Source organism: Achroia grisella, unplaced genomic scaffold (genome assembly GCF_030625045.1).
Source record: "Achroia grisella isolate CSIRO2021 unplaced genomic scaffold, CSIRO_AGI_Agris_v1 utg660, whole genome shotgun sequence".
NCBI lineage: Eukaryota > Metazoa > Arthropoda > Insecta > Lepidoptera > Pyralidae > Achroia > Achroia grisella.
Genome location: NW_026712984.1, coordinates 7,656,082 through 7,683,032, shown reverse-complemented (window position 1 = coordinate 7,683,032; position 26,951 = coordinate 7,656,082). Strand labels below are relative to the sequence as shown.

The following is a 26,951-nucleotide window of genomic DNA, read 5'->3' as shown; positions in this document are numbered from 1 at the left end:
TTTAAAGTGCAATATACACGTTTGATGTTAACTTATCAATGAAAATATTTCCATCTAATTTGTCACATTATGTATCAACCTTATATACTACATGGGACCTTTACGTTATGTAAATTATTTAAACATATTATTATTTGCGGTTATGCTGTCAATCATATTCTACTTAATTGACGTAACAAAAATGAACAGATTTCCTATTATTATAGTATAATATAATTGTAAAAAAAGCGAATCAACGTCACATAATAGTAAAGATCTATTTAGGGAATAGTTTTAATAACGTTATAACGTAACTAACGTTTTCATAATAGTCTCTAATTTAAATTTATTCTCTCTAATATAAAAGGGATAAATAGTGAATACAGTGTACAGTACTACTACTACTATTTTTTCCTTTTATATTATTGTATTATTTTAACGCAAATAAATAGCAAGAGAACAAAGATTTAAATCTTCAATATATATATAACTCAATGGTGACTGACATAGTGATCTATCAATGCACAGCCCAAACCACTGGACGGATAGGGCTGAAATTTGGCATGCAGGTAGATGTTATGACGTAGACATCCGCTAAGAAAGAATTTTGATTTTGAATTCTACCCCCAAGGGGATAAAATAGGGGATGAAAGTTCGTATGAAACTTTGTCAATTTTAAACCGATCGGGCTGAGACTTTGCATGCATAAATCTACTATGACGTAGGCAGACCCTAAGAAAGGATTTTGATAAATTCCACCCCTAAGGGGATAAATTACCGCGAGCGATGCCGCGGGCAAAAGCTAGTTATTTTATATATTTACTCTTACAAATAAGATCATATAATCGTAAATCATTCCTCTAAGTAATATTAAGTCCAATATATAATTTATTATTAAACGAATACAAGCGCAGTCAGAGGAAGCAGTAGTATAACATACATAATAGGCTGGTAATATACACTCAGTCGTCAGGTTATCCGAATGCTAACAAGATAACATCCCGATAAAGCTATATAGCATATGGTAGTCATCAAAGCCTTATCATATATATTTGGGGTCGACGTAATATGTTTTCTCTTCCATTCATCTCTGTTCGCAGTCATCTCGTTATTTACTCCCTTTCTTACCATATCATCTTTCACGCAGTCCACCCATCTCTTCCTCTGCTCTTATAACCATCCACATCCATATGTAACACATTCCTCAATGGTTAGGATATAGCTACTGAATAACAGACTGTGTGGGGTGGGAGATTGTTAGTAATGAGGATAGGATAGGGCGGCCCCCCCTAGAAACCATTGTAGTCAAAATCTAGTAAATTCCCCACAATAGTTAAACTGACCTGACCTCATGTTCATCTTATCATCCTCAACTGGTGCCCCGCCAGCGTATACCGTTAGCGTAAGCGGGTGTAGCAAACCATTATCGTACCTAATAAAAAATAACCGACTGTATATCAGCAGCCTTATTGTTATTCAACTTGATAGAGTGCGGGGCCTATCACAGTTCCTTGTATTAATATATTGTGTTAATTATATTTACATTAGATACACAAAGTATGTACATTATGAGTGGAAATAATTCACTACACTAAACTGAGCTACGTCGGCTGACTGTCACGCTCTCACGCCCAAACTACTGAACCGATTTAAATGAAATTTGGTAGACAGTTAGTCTAGACCCTGGAAAGTACATAGGCTACTATTTAATGCGAAAAAGGGTTGTAAGGGGTTGAAAGGGGAGAGGTTGTATGGAAGTATCGTCATTTTTAAGGCTAGAACTTTGAAACTTATATTTTAGGCTGTTGATTAAATATATATAATTGCATGGGAAGTTGACCTTCACGCGGTCCCCCCTAGAAACCATTGTAGTCAAAATCTAGTAAATTCCCCACGATAGTTAAACTGATCTGACCTCATGTTCATCTTATCATCCTCCACTGGTGCCCCGCCAGCGTATATCGTTAGCGCAGGCGGGCCAGATACACAAAGTATGTACATTATGAATGAAAAAGTCAATAGGTCTTTTATGGGAATAGGTATAAAATTTTACAACAAGATACCAAAGGATATATTGGAATTACCCTTAAATAAATTCAAAACATCTGTTAAATCATATTTACTGAGCAAGACCTATTACTCACTAAACGATTACTTGAATGACGAGCGTGCATGGCAATAGTTTTCATGTTCGGGATTTTCATTTAATGTTAGACATATACACCCATATAAATACCTATGCATTGTAATATAAATATTTACATGGATTTTATAAAAAAAGTAATTCAATTGAGTTTCTTGCCAGTTCTTCTCAATTGGATCTATATACCGAACTGGACGGTAGGGAAAAAAATTATAATGTAAAAACTTGACGTTCATAAGCGGCTAAAATGTCCTACATGAATAAATGATTTTTGAATTTGAATTTGAATGAGTGTAAATAATTCACTCTACATACACTAAACTTAGCTACATCGGGTTGTTATAAATGCTTACTACTATTATAAATGCGATAGTAAATTTGTCTGTCTTTCTGTCACTCTTCCACGCGAAAACTACTGAACAGGTTCATATAATTTAAACTAATTATGGTCGAATTGCGACCACGGAGCGATCACTAGTATGTATAAATAGGAAGTTTATATACAGACGTACATATATATATATATATTGTTGTGAGTATTGACTTAATTGAACTTGACTCTTGTGCGCATGTAAGGTCATAAATTGTGAATTGTATAATTATATGCAATTTGCAGTTCACAATATCACGAGATAATTATCACAGAGTTACTATTCTGCAATTATAGCGATTTACCTACTTTTAACTTGTATCTCGTTGGTCTAGCGATTTAGCACAACGCTTTATTTCCGACGGTCGCGGGTTCGATTCTGGTACGGTGTAAGCATTTGCATTCATGAGTATTATTGTTTGTTCCGGTCTGGGTGTTTTCTATATATAATATGTATGTATTTACAAAAAAATATCTATGTATATGTATCGGTTGTCTAGTACCCATAAAACAAGCTTTAGCTAGCTTAACTTGGGTCTAGATGGCGCTGTGTGAATTGTCCTGAGATTATTATTATTATTATTATTAACTGGTGCCCCGCCAGCGTAAACCGTTAGCGCAGGCGGGTGCACCATTCCATTAAAAATATTTATCAAAATAAGTATGTATTGTGGAGCAATTTATTGATGACCCCTAAATTTTATTGGTTCCGTCTCATAACGAGGCGATGACGTCACTGTATAGACGAGTCAATTAACAAGAAATGAGAATGTTAATTAGATATAAGAGGGAAAGATAAATGATGGAACAATTATGAAACTCAGTTAATAGGTCAAGGATGGGGATGATAATAATAATCTCAGGACAATTGTGAATTGTACTGACATTACTTATTTATTTATTTTATTTATATAACTTCAATGCACGAAATATCAAGGTAAAAGTATATATATATGGCGGTATTTTCTACCAGAGAAACTGTATTTATTTATTTATTTTAGATAATCAACAACTTTTACAATTCACATACAATTTAGTCAATAAAATGGCGACCACGGACTGGAAGACGCAGCGTGGGAAGGCCCTCAGCAAGTCACTAAAATGTCCAGACTTGTGGCGGCGTGGTGGGCCGGGTCAATCGACTCCCTAAAATATGGTCGAGCGCAGTGATGGCTGGCTCATCCGTCGTACTCGTGAACGGGTGCTGCTTGTAGGGACTGGTCTGCTCTAATCACTATGACTGATTTCCTCTTATTAATTGTTTAACCAGTTGGTTATATATTCAATATTTTTTCTATTTGAGTATTGAATTGAATTAGTGTTAATTGGTGGTTTGTATTCACACACTTAAACTTAAAAATTGAAAGTAATAATAAAATTATTTAAAAGAGCAACACGCAAGTTTCTTGCTCGTTCTTCTTGTGATGAGACAGCTTTCCGAATGAGCGGTAGATTAAAAAAATGTGCTTCAATGTAAGTTTATTTGAATAAATGATTTTCTATTCTATTCTATTCAAGGTGGACCGACAATCTGATCAAGATCGTTGGAAGGCGATGGATGCGAGAAGCGCAGGACCGATCGTCGTGGAGATCTTTGGGGGAGGCCTTTGTCCAGCAGTGGACGTCTTCCGGACTGAGATGATGACACACAATATATAGTTTTACATTGTAAATCCAATAATAGATACCTCAATCTTTAACTAAGTGACCCCGCGGAATCCGTTCCGCCTCAGTATTAAGTAATATGAAAAAGGTTTCTTGAAGTTTGGTTACGCAATACATTTCTGAACGTACCCTGTTTGACAGGTAACAGCCGTTTGTATGGAAAATATAATTGTTTTTACAGACTGATACAAACAATAACTCATGAATATAAATGTTAGCACCGTGCGAGGAATCGAATTCGCGAGTATTGGAAATAAAGCGATGTGCTCAACCGCTGAACCAACGAGGCAGTCAATATGTATATGAGTATTGAGTACACACTAGCAAACCACGAGTTGCTGTGGCTAAGGTTCTTGAATAAAATAATATTGCGACTATAAATTGAGATGTAAGCTATCCTATCTTTCAAGTTGGATCAAATTGCACACAATGTGCAAATCAAATTTGCAATCGGTTCAGTAGTTTAGAAGTCCATCGCGGATGAATGAAGTGGCATGCCTCTTACTTGTTATTGTGTAATTATTATATGAAAAGAGCTACACACAAGTTTCTTGCTGACTCTTCTTGTGATGAGATTGCATGAGTGGTAGTATAAATAATATGCCTTCAAAAGTGCTTGTATTGAGTTTGTTTGAATAAAAAATACCTATTTTTCTATTAGCAGTCCCAGCCATGCGTAGCTGTGGCTAAGGTTCTTGAATAAAATAATATTGTGACTGTTGTATTGGCATTAACAAAACTAAAATAAATAAAATATTAGTGTTAAAGCCAATATTGTAGCCGTAGTTTTTGCTAATTGTGTTGAACAGGCGTTATAATTTTTATTCTTTGTGTACCTTCAAGTTAGTCGATATTATTATCTACTTCTACTACTGTTTCTAATTGTTTCACGGATAGTTGTTGTTCTAAATTTATTATTTGTAAAAACTAAAAGACAAAATTAAATGTACAACATCAATTGACAAATTCCATTGTGTCCACTACGAGACAATTAGTATTGACTTATTCTATGTTACATTATGGCAACAATAACTATAGCTCTTTGATATTGGTCTACTGTTCCATATATCACTCGCTCTGTACAATCTAATTACTAATTACAGGGGGAAGGGTATTGTTAATAATGAGGACTGTTGACCCCATGTCAACTTGACCTCCACGCGGTTACCCCTGGAAACCATCGTCATAAATTCCTGATTAATTTGTCACGATGTGCTAACTGACCTGACCTCATGCTCATCTTATCATCCTCCACTGGTGCAACGCCAGCGTAAACCGTTAGCGCAGGCGAGTGTACCATTCCGTTATCATGTTTAAAAAAAAATTACTAATTATGTAAATAAAGTGTTCAGTTCTACGTGCAATGTTAATTAATCATTCCGGGAATTAGATTACATCAAAATATAACAGCGACTATAAATTGAGATGTAAGCTATCCTATCTTTCAAGTTGGATCAATTGCATGCAAAGAGCAAATCAGATTTGCAATCCGTTCAGTAGTTTAGGAGTCCATCGCGGATAAATGACATGTAGTTTTTATATATAAAGATTTTTACTTCATCAACGGTCAGAAAACGGTGGTCATTTACCGTCATGCTGATTAAATCTTAGAAATGTCATAGAGGGATGAAAGGGACGTCCCAAAAACCCCATTAGTGTGGGATTTCATCTTTATTACATCAGATGCATTGTGAGCGCGTTGACCTAGTTAAATCGGATCGATGGGTCGTCGACCCGACCGAGTTTTGGCCTTTATAGATACACTGCAGGTATTACCCTTTGCGACAGCTGGGAAGGGAAGGGATTGTTAATAATGGGGAATATTACCCATATTGGTAACCATACCACCATGGTTACCATATTTAATTAATCCACGCAGATCCTCCTAGAAACTAACGTGGTTAATTCCTGAGTCAATTCACCACGATGGGCTAACTGATCTAACTTCAAGATTATGCGACGACCTCGGTGGTCTAGCGGTTTAACACATCGCCTTACTTCCGATGGTCGCGGGTTCGATTCCTCCCACGGCACAAACGTATTCATGAGTATGATTGTTTGTATCGGTCTGGGTGTTTTCTATGTATAAATATGTATGTATTTACGGAAAAAAATCTATGTATTTGTATCAGTTGTGTAGTAGTAGTAGTGTGTTATGGAGTTGGGTCTAGATGGGGCTGTGTGAATTGTCCTGAGATTATTATTTATCCCATCATTGTCGACTGGTGCCCCGCCAGCGACTCTCCTGGGAGATATTTAAAAACAATTTCAGAACAATTGCTATTTTTAAACTTTAGTCTTACTGCAAAGTTAGTTTTAGTAAAAGTATCTTAGGGACCAAAATATCGTCTGTCAAAATACTGACATACTAGGAAAATATATCTAAACTATTTTTTGCCCTCGGCTTCGCTCGCGTTAATTTATCCCCTTAGGGGTGGCATTTATCAAAATCCTTTTTTAGGGGATGCCTACGTCATAGTAGCTTTATGCATGCAAAGTCTCAGCCCGATCAGTTTAAAATTGACAAAGTACAAACTTTCATCCCCTATTTTATCCCCTTGGAGGTAGAATTAATCAAAATCCTTTCTTAGCGGATGACAACGTCATAACATCTACCTGCATGCCAAATTTCAGCCCAATCCGTCCAGTGGTTTGGGCTGTGCGTTGATAGATCACTATGTCAGTCAGTCAGTCAGTCACCTTTGAGTTATATATATTTAGATATAAGATACAAAATTTAAAAAATGAATAGTATTTGATACAAGATATAAATACGTATTTTGTATCTTATATATGTATTTCAGATACTTTTATCTAAGACTTGCTGCTCGCCCCGGCTTCGCACGGGTGTACATGTATTAAATATATAAACCTTCCTCTTGAATAACTCTATCTATTAAAAAAACCGCTTCAAAATCCTTATATTATGATGAAATTGTTTAGTGTTGAGATCCGATTTACTATATTATTAATGATTATATCCAGTGGGAGTACAATGCGATATAATAAGTTCCTTATTTATTCAATCAACAGCTGTTCCCATTTGCATGTTTATGGCATCCATATTTTGGGAATGAACTTGGCATCGAATATTTTTATTCCTGCGTCGAGATTCCGAATATAAAAAAAACATACTTTTGTACAGCTAAATTTCTGAACTATCACAATTTTTAGGTGGTATTCAAGCATATATAGTACTAGCTATTCGACCCGGCTTCGCCCGGGTGTACATGATTATACATATATGTATAAACCTTCCTCTCAAATCACTCTATCTATTAAAAAACCGCTTCAAAATCCGTTGCGTAATTTTAAAGATTTAAGCATAGATAGGGACAGACAGCGACAGCGACTTTTGTACTATGTAGTGATAAGTCATATCACTGAAAATAAATAATGTTCAGGACAACTGTTGATATGCAAATATGCATAACAATTGTTCAGAACTCATCCCTGTATTCAGAACTCGGAGCTTGTTTCACAGCAATACAAATTCCCATACAGCAGAAGTTAAATTGATGTACCTACCTGACCCATATAATTAGAAACAGAAGCGTAGCGTGCCTCTGCGGGGCCCCGTATAAATATATATTTGGGGCCCCTACGAAGGGCTGATGAAAAATGTGGGACTGTGTGTAGGGCGCTGGGGTCGGTACAGCCCACGATGGAGGTAATTAAAGGCGCAATATGAATGTATAACAGTATATTATAAAATATATGTCGTAACAAAACTAGTATGAAAGCAGAAGGTAAGAGATTTCTCACAAAAGAAAAAAATAATTGCATAAAATTAAAAAAAAATTATTTATCCTAATTAACTATCTGTCACTTTTTCCAAAATGTTTGCAAACAATTCAAACTAAATTACACTCTCCTTGCCCCCCTTCCGATCGATCCCTCGTCCAATTCAAATCGGACAACGGGGATCGAAATTACGACGGCCTGAGCCGAGATTCGACAGACTAAAGTCTCAGGCTGAAGGCCAATTCCCGCCATCCTTTGGTTTGGAGTACCGTCTGCACTCGCCCCCTACCGTCCGGTGAAGCTGTAAAGGCCAACTGCGGCCAACAGCATTAGAGTAATCCGAAAAAAAAATCTCCTTGCCTTTTTTTCGGCAAACTGATGATATGATAATGATATAATCATTTATAGCTGATGCGGGGAAAAAAGAATGTTTTTTTACTTTTGTCATTTGTGAAATAAAAAATATTGCGTAAGTTAATTTTTGCTTACGCACGTTGACCCCCGTGGCCCAGGGGCCCCGTATAACAGATACGGAGGTAGCTCCGCCCCTGATTAGCATTGAAAAGTTTAAAACGAGTTTTGCAAAGGTATTTGTTAATACAGATTTGTGATCCTTAACTTTCCTAGTTTTTAAATTATACTAGTCGCCCGCCCTGTCTTCGCTCGGATGTCTGCATATACTATAATAGTATCAACATCTGCTTCTTCCTTATTTAGGCTCAGCGTAAAATGTTTTTATTAATTATATTAATGTATAATAATAATCTCAGGACAATTCACACAGCGCCATCTAGACCCAAGTTAAGCTAGCTAAAGCTTGTGTTATGGGTACTAGATAACTGATAAACATACTGAAAATATATATTTTTTAAAATACATACATATTATATATAGAAAACACCCAGATCGATACAAACAATCATACTCATGAATACAAATGTTTGTGCCGTGAGAGTTACTTCCGATGTTCGCGGGTTCGATTCCTCGTAAGAAACAAACATTTGTATTCATGAGTATGATTGTTTGTAACTGTCTGGGTATTTTCTATGTATATTATGTATGCATTTTGAAAAAAAAACTTATCTATGTATTTATATCAGTTGTCTAGTACCCCCAACGCTAGTTCTACTTACCTTGAGTTGTTCAGTGGGGATTGTTCGGATATATTACTATTGGCTGATATAAATACAGTATTTATTTTCCAAAAGAGAGCCATCCGCTCCATTTAAAATTGAAGAATTTATAAATAAGAATAATGTTTTGGTAGAAAATATATAACTTAAAATACATAGCGCTGACAATGTTATCTGATTGAACAGAGATTAAGTGCGTAGCGGTTTCTATGTTGATTGTCGCACGCCTAATCCTTGTTAATGTAAATGTAATTAAAACATTATTTATTTAAAAGAGCAACACACAAGTTTCTTGCTCATTCTTCTTGTGATGAGTCTGCATTCATAATGAGCGTTGGAATAAAAAAATATGTGACTATTCAAAAGTGCTTGAAATTCAAATTCAAAATATCTTTATTCATGTAGGTCAATTACAGACTCTTATGATATGTCAAATCTACCGTCAGTTCAGATTGTTTTCGAGATGAGAAGAACTGACAAGAAACTCAGCTCGTATTTTTAAATAAATGTTATACATGTTTACAATAATACAGATTCATTTAAATTCAAATTTAGGAGAATAGAGTGCCCACCAGTATATGCTATTGCAAAACACAAAAAATCTAATCAGTGTTCGCAACCTGAACAGACCAGTCCCCACAAGCAGCACCTGTTCACGAGTATGACGGATGAGCCAGCCATCATTGCACTCAACCATATTAGAGGGAGCACATCGACCCGGCCCACCACGCCGCCACAAGTTTGAACTTTGTCGCGAGCATGACTGTTTCAAGTTTCTCCACTATGTCATTTATATTATTTACAGCATACACTGTACCAATCACAGTTTTCACCCATTACGATATTTAACTTACATTATTTAAATTACAATATGTCATTACTAAATTTACTATAAGTTTGTTTAGTGTTTGCACTCAACCAAATTAGACTGAGCACATTGACAGTGGCTTATATTAAGTTTATTTGAATAAAGATTATTTCTATTTCTATAAAAAAGCAGGCAAAGTTGCAGTTATAGGTAGTATAGGTTACAAATATCAAGTACCAGCTTGTATAGAATTTCATATATACCTCAACGGGGCACGCATCGTGGACCAAGCGGAAAATTGGACGGTCGACAGCTGTGAGCATCTCCAATGCGGTATCACTACATTCCTTGATTTACTTTCCGCAAGAAATTCAATAAACTCGTAACGTCATGTGTACACTGCATATATTATTCCAATATATCCAGTATTAGCTTATACCCGCGGCTTTGCTTTAATTTATCCTCTTTAGAATAGAATAGAATAGAAAATCATTTATTCAAGTAAACTTAATTTAAGCACTTTTGAATAGTAGATAGATAGATCCTTGTAAGTTTACATTTACAAGTCGAAACGTGTGAATACAAACTACCAACAAGCACTAATTTTTGGGTCAAATATAAATATGCAATAAGATTAAATCAGTCGTAGTGATAAGAGCAGACCAGTCCCTACAAGCAGCACTCGTTTCACGAGTATGACGGATGAGCCAGCCATCACTGCGCTCGACCATATTTTAGGGAGCCCAATGACCCGGCCCACCACGCCGCCACATGTCTGGACATTTTAGTGAGCATGACTACTCATTCCACACGACCACGTCACAGCTACAAAAATTACTATATGGTAGTTACAGTATTCGCACTTTACATAAGGATGCATGCGGCAATCAATACAAAAGCCGCTACGCTATCATATATCAAGAAAGCAGTATGAAAATTAAAATTATAACGTTGTCCGCAAATAAACTTATTCTTGCTATATATTGCTATCATCTATAAATTCATCTATTTTTCCTTAGGAGTGGAATTCATCAAAATCCTTTCTTAGGGGATGCCTACGTCACAGTAGCTTTATGTACGCAAAGTCTCAGCCCGATCCGTTTAAAATTGACAGTTTCATATAAACTTTCATCCCCTATTTTATCCCATTGGGGGTAGAATTAATCAAAATCCTTTCTTAGCGGATGCCTCGTCATAATATCTACCTGCATGCCAAATTTCAGCCCGATCCAGGCATCTTTACGGTTAAAAGGAGTCTTCAACAACTGTAGAATGTAATTGTAAAATTGTGTTACCTAAATAAAGAATATTGAATTTGAAAATGTTTATTTCAATATTACAAACAGACTCCAATTTTATTTATATGTACAGATTTGTTTTTATTTTCCCGAGTAACTTAAAATTATAACATAATCTATGTAAATTATGTTATAATTTTAAGTTACTCGGGAACTCGGAACTACGTTGTTAAATTCTCAGTTATGTCATTCAACGCGAATGTGTTAATTGGACGAAATCCGAAACACAGTTAATTAATACAAAGCGGCCGTGAACGATATAGTTACTGCGAACGTAAAAACTTTCGCGTCTGGTTTTAATCACTAGTTTACTGGATAATAGGATTTTCTTCAGAGACCTTCATTGTATTTCTTTGTATGACTGTATTTTTTCGACTGGCTAATGCCATATTGACGATTCTTTTTTTATTTATACGCTGATGCTGTTTTCACAGCGATGTCTATGTTTCTTGTTTCATTCGTAATTTTTATTGCTTTTTAATTAGCGTTCAGCGCGACCTGATATAATAAAACACGATTCCACTAGATCTTTTAAAGCCACAGAAGAAATACAGAGAACAAAAAAAAATGATTTTAAAAAGGAAAATTAGTATGAAAATCCTGTAGACTAGTAAATTGAGAATGAAAGTGGAAAATAAATTTACTTTCGTTTTTGTTTTTTCAATTATATTGTGATTATTAATATAACAAAGTGACTCCTGGTAACTAAAATAAAATATTATTGTTTTAATTATATGAGGAAAGTATGACTATATATATATATCTATATATACTACTGCCTTTTTTCATATTACCTATTGTTTTCTCCTATTTTTGTGAATTGTCCAAAAAAAAATTAACACGTATTTGTTCAGTATGAGGTCCTAATAATAACATAATTCATCACATTGTTTACAGTTTATTCATACTTTATATATTTTGATAAAGAGCTCGATGTTTAATATTATGTATTTTTTTTTAGTAATAAGTATGGAGCCAACAGAATATCAGCGCTGCAGAGTTATCTGTAGCATTATGCTGAGTTGGCTGCCATTTCACTTTTGCGGCACATAACGTCACCTAGATTTCTTTTATTAATTCGTGTTTTTTCTGTATCTCATGTATGTTATGTGTCTGTAATTGTGAATAAAGAATTTATCTATGTATCTATCTATCATCAAATTGAGGGATAAAATCATAGACTGGGATATCATCAAAGAACTAAAGTAACGGATGTATTCTCAAGACAATACCATTCAAAGTTCGACAGGGCATATGTTAAGATGCAAAATATTTTATATAAAGGAGCAAGCAAGTAACTCTTTGATATCCTAGAGACGGGACTAGAAGGCAGAATCGCCGAAGAACATGTTAGAAAGACACCAGCCCGACTCTGGGACCGCCCTGGAGTAGAGTTTTTTTATGGATGCTTATGGAATGATGCACTCGCCTGCGCTAACGGTTGACGCTGGCGGGGTGCTAGTGGAGGTTGACAAAATGAGGATAAGGTCAGATCACTTGGCTCATCGTGACAAAATCACCAGAAATTTATCACGATAGTTTCCGGGGAACCGCGTGGAAATCAATCTGACATGGTACATTGCTAGCATTATCATCAATCTGACAATGTACCAACATCATCATCTGCTTCTTCCTTATCCCATTTATTTGGGGTCGGCGTAATACAATGTACCAACATTACTAGCATTATCAGTCCACATTACTAACAATCCCCATTTCCCCCGTATTTATATAGTTAAAAATAGCTGTTCCCGCGACTTCGTCCGCGTTGTAATTAACTTTATATTTCTAAAATAAAAAAAAAGTAGCTTAAGTTACTCCTTATTACATCAGCTCAATGTTGGTACATTGCTGGCAATTGAGTAATTATTTCACATTACTAACACTTTTCCCCTCTGAAATGATGGAGATATTCAGTGGATTACACATATACAGCAGTACATATAATTTGTTCACGTTCCGATCAGTTGCACGTTACATATCAACTGTTACTTAGCAATATGAATAGAATAGAATAGAAAATCATTTATTCAAATAAACTTACACTGAAGCACTTTTGAATAGTCATTACATTTTTTTTTAATCTACCGCTGATTACTTATTTTAAATGTAATAGATTAGAGTTTTCTTTTAAAATCAATGTGCCTAATACGTTATTTAATCCATTACACTTAAGACACTCTACATCTCTACATTTAAATAACATATATAATATAAAACAATATACAGAAGAGTTAACAATAGAACAATAGTAGCAAAAAACATATCCAAAATTAAATCTGTTAAAATAATAATCACTAATTACATTTTTTACATTTTTTGTTTTTGTATTCAAAAGTATTATGTACACATGTGTACATAAAGGACATATGTGTACATGTGTACACATATGTCCTTTATGTGTACATGTGTAATGTACAACACTGTAATGTACACATGTACAACTGCAAATGTACCAAAAATGTCTACAGAATGCTCCAACATTCTGTAAACTGGCTTTCGTGGCACAGGTTCACCTATATCGAAAGCCAGGGCTAACTATATTTAATTGTACCGTGCATTTATGAATAAAGTTTCCAAAAATACTCATCTCCCCTCTTGGAGAGGAGATAGTCGGCCGGGGTTCAGTGCGGGCAGAATCTAAGAGCACCGCTTTCTGCATCTTTCAGCCGCCCCGGAATTCCAACCGTCTGAGATAGACTAGTTGGGATAAGACCGTTCACCGACATAACGATTGGAATAATTTCGGTGAACATCACCCCCCACATTTCGGTCACCTCGTGAGCCAGGTCGAGATATTTTTATTTTCGCTTAAAAAAAAATTATAATTGGGTCACTTGATGGAGATATTCAGTGGATTACACATATACAGCAGTACATATAATTTGTTCACGTTCCGATCAGTTGCACGTTACATATCAACTGTTACTTAGCAATATGATTACTTATTTGAAATGTAATGGATTACACTATTCTTTTAAAATCAATGTGCCTAATATGGAATAGGGTTACAGAAGACTAAGTTCAATGGAGAGAGCTGGAGGAGGCCTATGCAAAATTTTATAAACCACATAATGTACACAACTTTGGATAAATAGGCTTTCTTATTTGTTCAGTTAAGAAGGAAAGTTTTTCTAAATAAAGAAGATCGTATTCGTCTTCATAGTCCTGTTCTTTTCATTAAATGTGACCGGATGCATACACATTACTTATGTTGTTTGGTCCATTTGTAATAATTACAATACAGAGGGAACGCTGCCAGTATCTTCGGAACGTTGCCTAAAGGGACCCCTTTTAATATAATAATATATTTTAGTCATCAAATTATATTTTTTATGATTTTAATTTTAGGTTCTTAGTTGTACATAGAAATAGAAATAGAAATAGAAATAATCTTCATTCAAATAAACACTTTTGAATAGTCATATTTTGATTCTACCGCTCATTCGGAATGCAGATTCATCACAAGAAGAATGAGCAAGAAACTTGTGTGTTGCTCTTTTTAATAGATGTTTTTTTTATATAAATAATTACAGTGTAACAAGTAAGAGGCATGCGACAATCAACATAGAAATCGCTACGCACTCATTATTAGTGTAATCAGATAATATTGTCAGTGCTATGGATTTAAAATTTTTCTACAAAAACATTATTATCGTTAACGAATTCTTCAATTTTATAGTAAGCTTTTTTGCAAAGGAAGTGTTTTATTTGACATTTAAATCTTTTTTCTGGCAGATTTATAACAGACTCTGGTATTTTATTGTAAAACCTTACGCAATTGCCATAAAACGAATTACTAACTTTAGCCAAACGACATTTAGGTAAAATCAGTTTGTTATTGTTACGTAAGCTTTTATTAGTGCAATCACTAACTCTTTTGAAACTGTCTATATTCTTCCTGGCATACATGATATTTTCATAAATATATTGAGAATCAACGGTGAGGATATTTGATTCCTTAAAGCACTCTCGCAAAGACTCCCTGGAACCCATGCTATAAATGAATAATACAATTAGGTTATGTAAATACTAGTAATAAATACGATTACAATGTGCACCTATAGAATATATATATATATATACTAGCTGTTCCTGCGATTTCGTCCGCGTGGAATTTAACTTTATTTTTCTAAAATAAAAGTACCCTAAAGAACTAAAAAATATTTTGTTCGTCTTAATTTATTCGTTCCATTAGGTACTGATAGGTTCAAACTAATACATTTACATCCTGCATCCCATGGGGGTTGAATTTATCAAAATCCTATTTAAGGGAACGTCTTCATCATAGTAGCTCTAACTTTAATTTCAGTTCAATCAGTCGAAAATCTAAGAAGATTTATAGAAAATTTTCATCCCCTCTTTTATCCCCTTAGGGGTGGAATTTATCAAAATCCTTTCTTAGGGGATGCCTAAGTCGTAGTAGCTTTATGCACGCAAAGTCTCATCCCGATTGGTTTAAAATTGACAAAGTTTCATACAAACTTTCATCCCCTATTTTATTAGAATTAATCAAAATCCTATCTTAACGAATGCCTACGTCATAACATCTACCTGCATTCCAAATTTCAGCCCGATCCGTCCAGTGGTGTGGGCTGTGCGTTGATAGATCACTATGTCAGTCAATCGCCTTTGAGTTGTATATATTTAGATTTATTTACTATGTACCTGCGACTTCGTCCGCGTGGAATTTAACTTTATTTTTCTAAAATAAAATTAGCCTAAGTTACTCCTTATTACATCAGCTACCTGCCAAAAAAAATCCCGTCAAAATCGATCCAGCCATTTCAGAGATTAGCCGGAACAAACAGACAGACAGACAGACAAAAATTCTAAAAAATGTTATTTTGATGTATGTACCGTATTTATAACTTACAATGATTATTTAAAAGAGCAACACGCAAGTTTTTTGGTCGTTCTTCTTGTGATGAGATAGCTTTCCGAACGAGTGGTAGATAAAAAACAAATTGTTATGACTATTCAAAAGTGCTTAAATGAAGTTTATTTGAATAAATGATTTTCTATTCTATTCTATTCTATATTATATTCATGTGTAGTAAAAAAACGGTTATTTCGATGTTACAAACAGATACTACATGGAACCAACAACAGAGCTGGTGCGGCATGTGAAGCGGCTGAAAAAGTCAAAGCATATAAATACATCTAGGCTCCGAATATGATTTTGCCCCATTCATCGAGACCCCTGGTCCGGGGGTCCTAGCGCTATAAGACTATTCAAAGAAATAACGAAAAGGTTAGTCGACATCACAGAAGACCGAAGAGCTGGCAGCTACCTCGGACTTTTAATAATATATTTTAGTCATTACATTATATTTTTTAAGCTTTTTAATTTTAGGTTGTAATTGTATAATTAAGTTATGTAAATGATATAATTAGTTAATAACTCAAGTAATTAATTTGATTAGTAGCAGTAACATGTATTTAGTATTTATAATGTAGGAAATTTTACGATTTACAATACGATTAAAAACATCTACACAAATAAATTATATAGAAATTTTAACAGACACTTCAATTTTATTTATATGTATAGATGATGTTCATTCATCAGCACCATTAATATTAATTCTGTTAGGTGGGCGGGCGTGCCCTACCACTTGTATTCTATTTACGACCTCAGTGGTTTAGCACACCGCTTCACAGTGGTCGTGGGTTCGATTCCTCGCACAGCACAAATATTTGCATTCATGAGTATGATTGTTTGTATCGGTCTCGCTGTTTTATATATTTACAAAATAAAAAGTATCTATATATGTATCAGTCGTCTAATACCCATAACACAAGCTCTGCTTAGCTTGAGACTAGATGGCGCTGTGTGAATTGTGCTGCAAATATTATATAAGTATGATTGTTTGTATCGCCGTGGGTGTTTTCTATGTATATTATGTATGTATTTACTAAAAAAAATTAAGTATTTATATCAGTTGTCTAGTACCCATAACACAAGCTCTGCTTACCATGGGACTAGATGGCGCTGTGTTAATTAAATATTTATTTTGGAATTTCATTTTATTTTTCTAAAATATGAGTAGCCTAAGTTACTCCTTATTACATCAGCTACCTGCAAAAAAAGTCCCGTCAAAATTGGTCCAGCCATTTCAGAGATTGGCCAAACAGACAAAAATTGTAAAAAATGTTATTTTGGTATATGTACCGTATTTGAATTCATATGCATGTAGTAAAAAACGGTTACTTCAATATTACAAACAGACACTCCAATTTTACTCATATATAAAGTATTAATGTATAAAAATAATTAATGTAGTTAAAAATTTCCTCGATGATATCTCGCATACAAACATTTCTATTCGCAAAGTGAGATCCAATGGTACGCTTTAATTATGGTTATATGGGAAGTGAATTATGTCATTCAGACCACGGGACCAGACCATGGGAAAATGCAATAACATTATTGGTATCGAATAGAATTTTGATCAATTGGTTATATATAGACGTAAACAGGAGGTGACGTAAATATATGTTACTTTAGAGGTTAGATAGATCAAGGATCTCCTACTGCTACTTCGCCGCAGTCGGGTAAAAACGATTGTCTATAATAATAATAATAATTACAATTTTAACTTTTGTTATGAGGCATATAATTTTTCCCATTGACATGGATAATGTAATAACATTAAAGAAACTTATTATAAATTTTGTAATGACATATTGTAAATTAAATAATGTAAATTTTATATTGTAATGGGTGAAAACTGTGATCGGTACAGCCTATGCTGTAAATAATATAATTGACGTAGTGGAGTAACCTGAAACAGTCATGCTCGGTATAAAGTTCAAACTTGTGGCGGCGTGGTGGGCCGGGTCGATGTGCTCCCTCAAATATGGTTGAGTACAATGATGGCTGGCTCATACGTCATACTCGTGAACGGGTGCTGCTTGTGGGGACTAGTCTGTTCAGGTTGGGAACACTGATTAAATTTTTTGTTCTTTGCGATAGCATATGCTGGTGGTCACTCTATTCTCCCAAATTTGAATTTTAATAACTGTATTTATAATAAACATGTTCCACTATTATTTGAAAAAAATACGAGCTGAGTTTCTTGTCAGTTCTTCTCATCTCGATATCATTCCGAACTGACGGTAGATTTGACATATCATAAGAGTCTGTAATAGACCTACATGAATAAATATATTTTGAATTTGAATAATTTGTGATTTTTACCCGACAAGTCTATTACCCCCTCAAAGGGAGATATTATACATCTTATATATTATATATAAAATTCTCGTGTCACAGTTTTCGTTCCCATACTCCACCGAAACGGCTTGACCGATTCTCATGAAATTTTGTGAGCGTATTGAGTAGGTCTGAGAATCGGCGAACATCTATTTTTCATCCCCCTAAATGTTAGGGGTAGTCCACCCCTAAATTATTATTTTTTATTTTAAGGCAAAACAACGTTTGCTGGGACAACTAGTACATATATATATATATATATATATATATATATATATATATATCTCCTTGTGATCTGTCCGTGATAAATCCTTGATGAATTTGTCAAGACGGGCTAACTGACCTGACCTCATGCTCATCTTATCATCCTCCACTGGCGCCCCGCCAGCGTAAACCGTTAGCGCAGGCGGGAGCACCATTCCATTATCATCCATAAAAAAGCTATATATATATACATATATTCTATAGGAGCACATTGTAATTATTCCAAAAGTACCAAACAACAAATCTAAATATATATAACTCAAAGATGACTGACTGACATAGTGATCTATCAACGCACAGTCCAAACCACTGGGTGGATCGGGCTGAAATTCGGCATGCAGTTAGATGTTATGACTTAGGCATCCGCTAAGAAAGGATTTTGATTAACTAAACCCCCAAAGGGCTAAAATAGGGGATGAAAGTTTGTATGAAACTTTGTCAATTTTAAACCGATCGGGCTGAGACTTTGCATGCATAAAGCTACTATGACGTGAAATTATTTTGATAAATTCCACCCCTAAGGGGATAAATTAACGCGAGCGAAGCCGCGGGCAAAAGCTAGTATACATATATATATATATAGCAACACACAAGTTTCTTGCTGATTCTTCTTGTGATGAGACAGCTGTCCGAATGAGCGGTAGATTAAAAAAAATGTTATGACTATTCAAAAGTGCTTAAATTAAGTTTATTTGAATAAGGGATTTTCTATTCTATTCTATTCTATCAGAGAGGGGAGACCTCACCCAAGCGAGTTAGGAATATTTTCAATTGAAATCACCGTAAGTTTTTATGTTCCGCTTTACTTGCCTTACTCTATTATTACAATAAATATAAAGATATTTTTTCCTTATTCAGGAAAATCATTTGTAATTCTATTTCATGTTTTTATAGGCTCCTGGATTTTCTATACGAATGAACTAAAGATAGGTCAATCGTATAAAAAATCCAAGACTGTATGAAAACACGAAATACTAGCTGTTCCCGCGACTTCGTCGCGTGTTTTTAATTTAACCGTAATTAAATAAAAATTAAGATAGGTCCTCATTTATTTTTAGTAAAAATCGAAATTATTTATTTGTAATTCAAAAACTAATTTGTTTATAGAAAATCTTTATTGACTTATATATTATTTCATTTATTTTTTACTACCTGTACATTGGACTTAGGACGCGTGGAATTTAACTTTATGTTTCTAAAATAAAAGTAGACTAAGTTACTCCTTATTACATCAGCTACCTGCCAATAAAAGTCCCGTCAAAAACGGTCCAGCCATTTCAGAGATTAGCCGGAACAAACAGACAGACAGATAAAAATAGTAAAAAATGTTATTTTGGTGTATGTACCGTATTTATATTCATATGCATGTAGTAAAAAACGGTTATTTCAATATTACAAACAGACGCTCCAATTTAATTTCTTTTTTACATAGTACGGTGGTGGTAATGGCATACGGCCCGTCTGATGGTAAATGGTTACCATAGTCTGTGACCGTCTGAAACACCAGGGTGTCACGTGCGCCAACCCTTAAGAAACCTTGATATACCCTTCTTGAAAAACCCCATGCTGTACTCTCTAGAGAAAACCTCGGCAGGTAGTTCATTCCACAATCTAATTAATTTCCTGCTGAACCGGAAGTGACGATCTTTCGCACTTAATCATCTTTGAGTAAGGAGACTTGAGAACTTTGTAACTAAGTTTGCGTGCGGAGGAAATACCTTAAAGCGTCTGAACTTGCATTTACCACTTGCACTTTTAGCAAACTTATTTATTTGAGAGCTTTGTAGCCTAGTAGATTACTGCTCTGTTTTACATCCAGTAGGTTGTGAGTTCAAAATGAAATTAATAAAATTATGCACTTTTTTGAAACTTATTTGTGTGTGTATGTGTGCATACATATATATATACATGTTAAATGTACCAATGTCAAAATGTATAAATGTTCATATAAATAATAATTGTCAATAAATGTTTTTCTTTCTTTATTTTCTTTCTATTGAGAGCATTGTAGCCTAGTTGATTACGAGTCTATATTACACTCAAAGGGTCGTGATTTCAAATCAAAATTAATGAATTACTATTAATAAAATTTTGCACTTTTAACAAACTTATTTATTTGAGAGCGTTATTGCCTAGTAGATTTGTGGTTTCAATTACAAGGGATCGTGAGTTCAAATCTGAATTAATTAATGAAAAACTCCTTATCGTTCTCCTCGCAGAAAGAAAAATTACATTATCTTATATATAAAACTAGCTGTTCCCACGACTTCGTCCGCGTGGAAATTGACTTTATTTTTGTAAAATAAAAGTAGCCTAAGTTATTACATATACTCCATATTACATCAGCTACCTGCTAAAAAAAGTCCAGTCAAAATCGGTCCAGCCATTTCAGAGATTAGCCGGATCAAACAGACAGGCAGACAGAAATTGTAAAAAATGTTATTTTTGTGTATGTACCGTATTTATATTCATATGCATGTAGTAAAAAACGGTTATTTCAATATTACAAACAGACAGTCCAATTTTAATCATATGTATAGATTCTTGTGTCACAATGTTAGTTATCATACTCCTCCAAAACGGCTTGACCGATTTTTATAAAATCTTATATGCATATTCAGTAAGTCTGATCTAGTTGTGAATAATACAACAAGCTTAAGTAAACCTTTGATGTTGATAATTGCAAATTATATATCTACCCAAACACTAAGCAGATCCACACACTTGAGTTACAACCCCACAGGTCAAGGGCGCGTCTCTAGAACCCTCGAAATAATTGGGTCCATGCCTTATCTGTCTTTAGATCCCAAATCTAATGATTAAAAAAATTGGGAAAACGTCTACTAAATTGGAAGGAAAAGATATGTAGGATAGTGATGTACAATAGCATATGCTGGTGGTCACTCTACTCTCCCAAATTTGAATTTAAATGAATCTGTATTTTTGTAAATAAGTACAACATTTATTTAAAAAAAATATATGAGCTCAGTTTCTTGTCAGTTCTTCACATATCGAAATCATTCCGAACTGACGGTAGATTTGACATATCATAACATTCTGTAATAGACCTATATGAATAAAGATATTTTGAATTTTAATTTTTGATGCGGCATGAGACAGTGCAGTTTAGGTTTCTTTTAGGTTTAAGATATTTCTCTTTATCATTATAATAATAATAATCTCAGGACAATCCACACAGCGCCATCTAGACCCAAGTTAAGCTAGCTGAAGCTTGTGTTATGGGTACTAGATAACTGATACATATACACATATTTTTTTTGTAAATACATACATATTATACATAGAAAACATCCAGACCGATACAATTAATCATACTCATGAATACAAATGTTTGTGCCGTGCGAGGAATCGAACCCGCGACTATCAACAGGCGATATGCGAGAGCAAGACCCATATAATTAACTAGCTATTCCCGCGACTTCGCTCGCGTGGAATTTAACTTTATATTTCTAAAATAATAGTAGCTTAAGTCACTCCTTATTACATCATCTACCTGCCAATAAAAGTCCCGTCAAAATTGGGCCAGCAATTACAGAGATTAGCCGGAACAAACAAACATGACAGACAGACAACAAATTGTAAAAAATGTTATTTTGGTGTACGATTATGTACCGTATTTATATTAATATGCATGTAGTAAAAAACGGTTATTACAACATTACAAACAGACACTCCAATTTTATTTATATGTATACTTTCTTTTTTACATAGTACGATGGTGGTAATGGCATACGGCCCGTCTGATGGTAAACGGTTACTATAGTCTGTGATCGCCTGAAACACCAGAGTGTCACATGTCACGTGTCACTTAAAAAACCTTGATATATCCTTCTTGAGCAATGATATATGTGAATATTCTGTTAAAAAAATGTCTGAAATACGCATGGAGAGCTGTAAATAGGATTCCACAATCCTCGGGATGCGTCCTGCTATTGAAAGTAGCGACTTAATAGCGGTTCATATATCCTCTTATTAAATTCCCTAGAACCAACTTTAATAAGTCGTTTTACGATGTCCCTATGATGAGATCCGAGATATAGAGCTCGTTATGACAGACACTTTGTTTTAATTCTCTATTCAGTATTAGAAAAAGTCAATAGGTCTTTTATGGGAATAGCTATAAAAATATATAAAGAATTAAGTTACAGTTAAATCATATTTACTGAGCAAAGCCTCACTCACTAAATGATTACTTGAATGACGAGCGTGCATGGCAATAGTCGTTCATGCACTGGATTTTCATTTAATGTTAGACATAGACACCTATATAAATATACATTGTAAATAAACTGGCTTTATAAAAAAAGTAATACAATTGAGTTTCTTGCCAGTTCTTCTCAATTGGATCTATATACCAAACTGGACGGTAGGGTAAAATTAAAATTATAATGCAAAAAATTTGACGTTCATAAGCAGTCCTACATGAATAAATGATTTTTGAATATTAATTTTAAATTATAGAACAAAACAGAAAATCCTTTATTAATATGATTTATATTATCTTATCTTCTTAATATTATAGATGCGATAGTTTGTGAGTATTGATGGATGTTTGTTACTCTTTCATGCAAAAACTACTGAACTGATTTTGGCGAAACTTTACAGCAATATAGCTTATGCATCAGATTAACACATAGGCTATATAGTTTATAGAATTTTAACGTGTGAAACCACGGGCACAGAGTAAGCTATATTACTGTAAAGTTTCATCAAAATCCGTTCAGTAGTTTTGCGTAAAAGAGTAACGAACATCCAACCGTCTACACATTCATACTTACAAACTTTCACGTTTATAATATTAGCAAGATTGTGTGTACTGTAGATAGAAATAAAATATTAATAGAATAGAACAGAACAGAACAGAACAGTACAGAATAGAACAGAATAGAAAATTAGTAAAATAAGACAATTTGCTATATGTATGTGTATGATCAAATATATTTTTTACGCTTTTTTTACCGTTTTAAATACTAAAAAACTACGCAAATTTTTTATGCAAAACAATTAGGCCTGCCTCAACCATACGTATCGAATAGCGTTGGAATCAACTAAATCTCAATCGATTACATCACACTTTTCATGTAGAACAAGGCCCGGCGCCTCGTCATGGTTAAGGCCACTGCTGCTCCTACTTACTTACCTTAGGAGTGGAGGTGGTGCTGTGATGCCTTGCGGCTGCGGAGTGGGCACGCCTTGTCGCCTTATAATGCAGACGACGCAGGGCACCCCCTACTCGCTCAGGGGAGCCTTCGCCGCGGGCCACAGTCATACTGCTGTTTGGATCTGCAACATACAATTACCAATAATCATAATAAAAAAGGAAACTACCTGTTTCTATATTTTGAGAGGGGGGGGGGAGGACTATTGTCAGGTTTTCTATAAACAATTATGTTTTAGAATTTCAAATAAAGAATCTCGTTTTTTATAAAAAAAAGAACGTATAATTTTTTTTTATTAGGTGGTTGGGCTATTGTCAGATGTAAGAACTGTAGCACTGCGACCTATATAGATCTATCGTGCTCGCCCTTTTCAAAGTTCGCTACCTAGACTCGTCAGGGACAAGAATTGAAGGATATTCCAAGGAGCGATGGTTTTTATCTCTTCAGGATAAAGTACACTTTCCAAAGGAGATATTTCGTTTATGCATGAGTGGGATACAACCACATAGGATGTGTAGCGGCCTTTCCTCTTCAGTTTGGCAAAATCTGCAGGCAAATTGCTTAACAGTTTTACAAGAAACTGCCAGAGTCTGACCTCAATCTGCCAGAAAAAAGATTGTAATCATTACATAGTATAGTCGCTGTTACTGTCTGTAGTCCCTATGTATGCTTAAATCTTTAAGACTACGCAACGGATTTTGAAGCGGTTTTTTTAACAGATAGAGTGACTCAAGAGGAAGGTTTATATTTATAATACATGTATATCTGTGCGAAGCCGGGATAAGTAGCTAGTTACATAGCATAAAACAAAGTCGCTGTTGCTGTCTGTCCCTATGTATGCTTAAATATTTACAACTACGCAACGGATTTTGAAGCGGTTTTTTTAATAGATAGAGTGATTCTAGAGGAAGGTTTATATATATAAATATATATATAAGATATGTACACCCGTACGAAGGCGGGGCGAGTAGCTAGTACTATATATGCTTGAATGCCACCTAAAAATTATGATAGTTCAGAAATTTAGCTGTACAAAAGTATGTTTTTTTAAGATTCGAATTTCCGATGGAAGAATAAAAATATTCGATGCCAAGTTCATTCCCAAAATATGGATGCCATAAACATCGAAATGGGAACAGCTGTTGATTGAATAAATAAGGAACTTATTATATCGTATTGTACTCCCACTGGATATAATCTTTAATAATATAGTAAAATTAAAATAACACTAAACAATTTTATTATAACGTTGTTGATGATAGATAGTTTAGTTGGAATGGGATTTTCAGTTAAACATTTATTTAACTATACACATAAATAAAAATGGAGTGTCTGTTTGCAACATTGAAATAATCGTTTTTTACTACATGCGTATGAATATAAATACGGCACATACTCAAAAATAACATTTTTTACAATTTTTGTCTGTCTTTCTGTTTGTTTCGGCTAATATCTGAAATGGCTGGACCGATTTTTATATATAGATGTCATTTTTCACACAGTCTAACCATCTCTTCCTCTGCCCTTATAACCATCCACATTCATATTCTAATTTCAAATTCAAAATATTTTTATTGATGTAGGTCTATTACAGACTCTTATGATGTTTCAAATCTACCGTCAGTTTGGAATGATATCGAGATGAGAAGAACTGACAAGAAAGTCAGCTCGTATTCTTTTCAAATAGTTGTTGTACATGTTTACAACAAAACAGATTCGTTTTTAAATTCAACTTTGAGAGAATAGAGTGACCACCAGCATATGCTATTGCAAAAGCAAATAGTCTAATCAGTGTTCGTAACCCGAATACACCAGTCCGCGCAAGCAGCACCCGTTCTCGAGTATGACGGATAATATTGTCAGTTGCATATGCAACACCTTCCTTAAAATATTATCTATCCTGAGATATTAATTGATTACCTGTGGCGTGTTCAGGAGACTGTCGAGGCGACGTGATTTTGGGAGATTGGTGACGCCCATCCGCCTGCAGACAAAAAAAGTATTTTAGGTTTTACTTAAGAAAATTATAGCAAAAATTGAGAAATTACTCCTTTTATGTAGGTGGAGTCACGAGACTAGATTCATGCATTCATAATTTAAAAGCTGTGCTCTTGTCGGTGGAGCTCCCGCCACCTTCCATGATCTTCTATCAGACCTTTTAGCTGTTGATACGACACGACTCCAACTTTTTCTTTAACTTGCTTGATATAGCTGTGTCTTGGTCTTCCCCTTCCTCTCTTTCCATCTATTTTTCCTTCTATAATGTTGTTAATTAGTTCGTCGTGTCGTATCAAGTGCCCCAACATTTTTCCCCGCCTATTCTCAATAATATCTATGATCTGTCTCTTATCTTTAACCCTTTCAAGCACTTCTTTATTCCTTATTTTATCTAGGAGACTAGATAGAGTGCGAAATACATCCGCGGTACTTTAAAAGTGGCCCCAATAACAGAAAAAGTCACTGAAAGCCCTCTTAAATAGCATGCCTATGTATATGCGGTCAAAAAAGTTTAACAACTACCCGAATATTAAAGACGTAGAGGACGTCCTCCAGCTACCTGGTGTACCAGCACTGAAAAATCTCATCTCAAAGGAAAATTTGCCCGACCCAACAACCTAGGGCAGATTGTCCTGCCGCCGCAAAATTAGGAGACCTGACTCTATATAAATTGAGATAATGCAAAGAAGAAAGAATGGCAAATAAATCAATTCAAAACATCTGTTAAATCATATTGACTATTTTTTCTTTATTGGGGGGTTTGAGCTATTATCAGGTGCTATGTGTAACACTGCGACCTGTATAGATCTATTGTGCTCGCCCTTAGTCAAAGCTCGCTACTTAGACCAGTAAGGGACAAGAATTGAAGGATATTCTTAGCAGCGATGGTTTTAATCTCCTTAGGATATAGCGTATACTTTCCAAAGAAGATATTTATGCGTAAGTTTCTTTTTTCGGACTACTCTAATGCTGTTGGCCACAGCTGGCCTTTACAGCTTCACCGGATAAGAAGACTACAGCCACATAGGATGTGCAGTGGCATTTCCTAATATCATATTGCAAAAAGCAAAGCCTATTACTCACTAAACAATTACTTGAATGACGAGCGTGCTAGGCAATAGAAAGAAAGAAAGAAAAAAGATTTATTCAA

The 26,951-nt window shown here is 34.7% G+C and overlaps 1 protein-coding gene across 1 annotated transcript in view; it reads right to left on the bottom strand.

The window, feature by feature from the left end:
• The window catches only part of LOC131849758 (uncharacterized), a 123,366-nt gene that overhangs the window by 71,076 nt on the left and 25,339 nt on the right, over positions 1-26,951 (bottom strand). The window contains exons 2-3 of the mRNA XM_059199874.1: positions 25,724-25,787; positions 23,785-23,927 (exon numbers count right to left, since the gene is read on the bottom strand). Of these exons, the coding sequence (XP_059055857.1) occupies positions 23,785-23,913 (129 nt within the window). The 5' untranslated portion in view covers positions 23,914-23,927; positions 25,724-25,787. The remainder of the gene's footprint in view (positions 1-23,784; positions 23,928-25,723; positions 25,788-26,951) is intronic.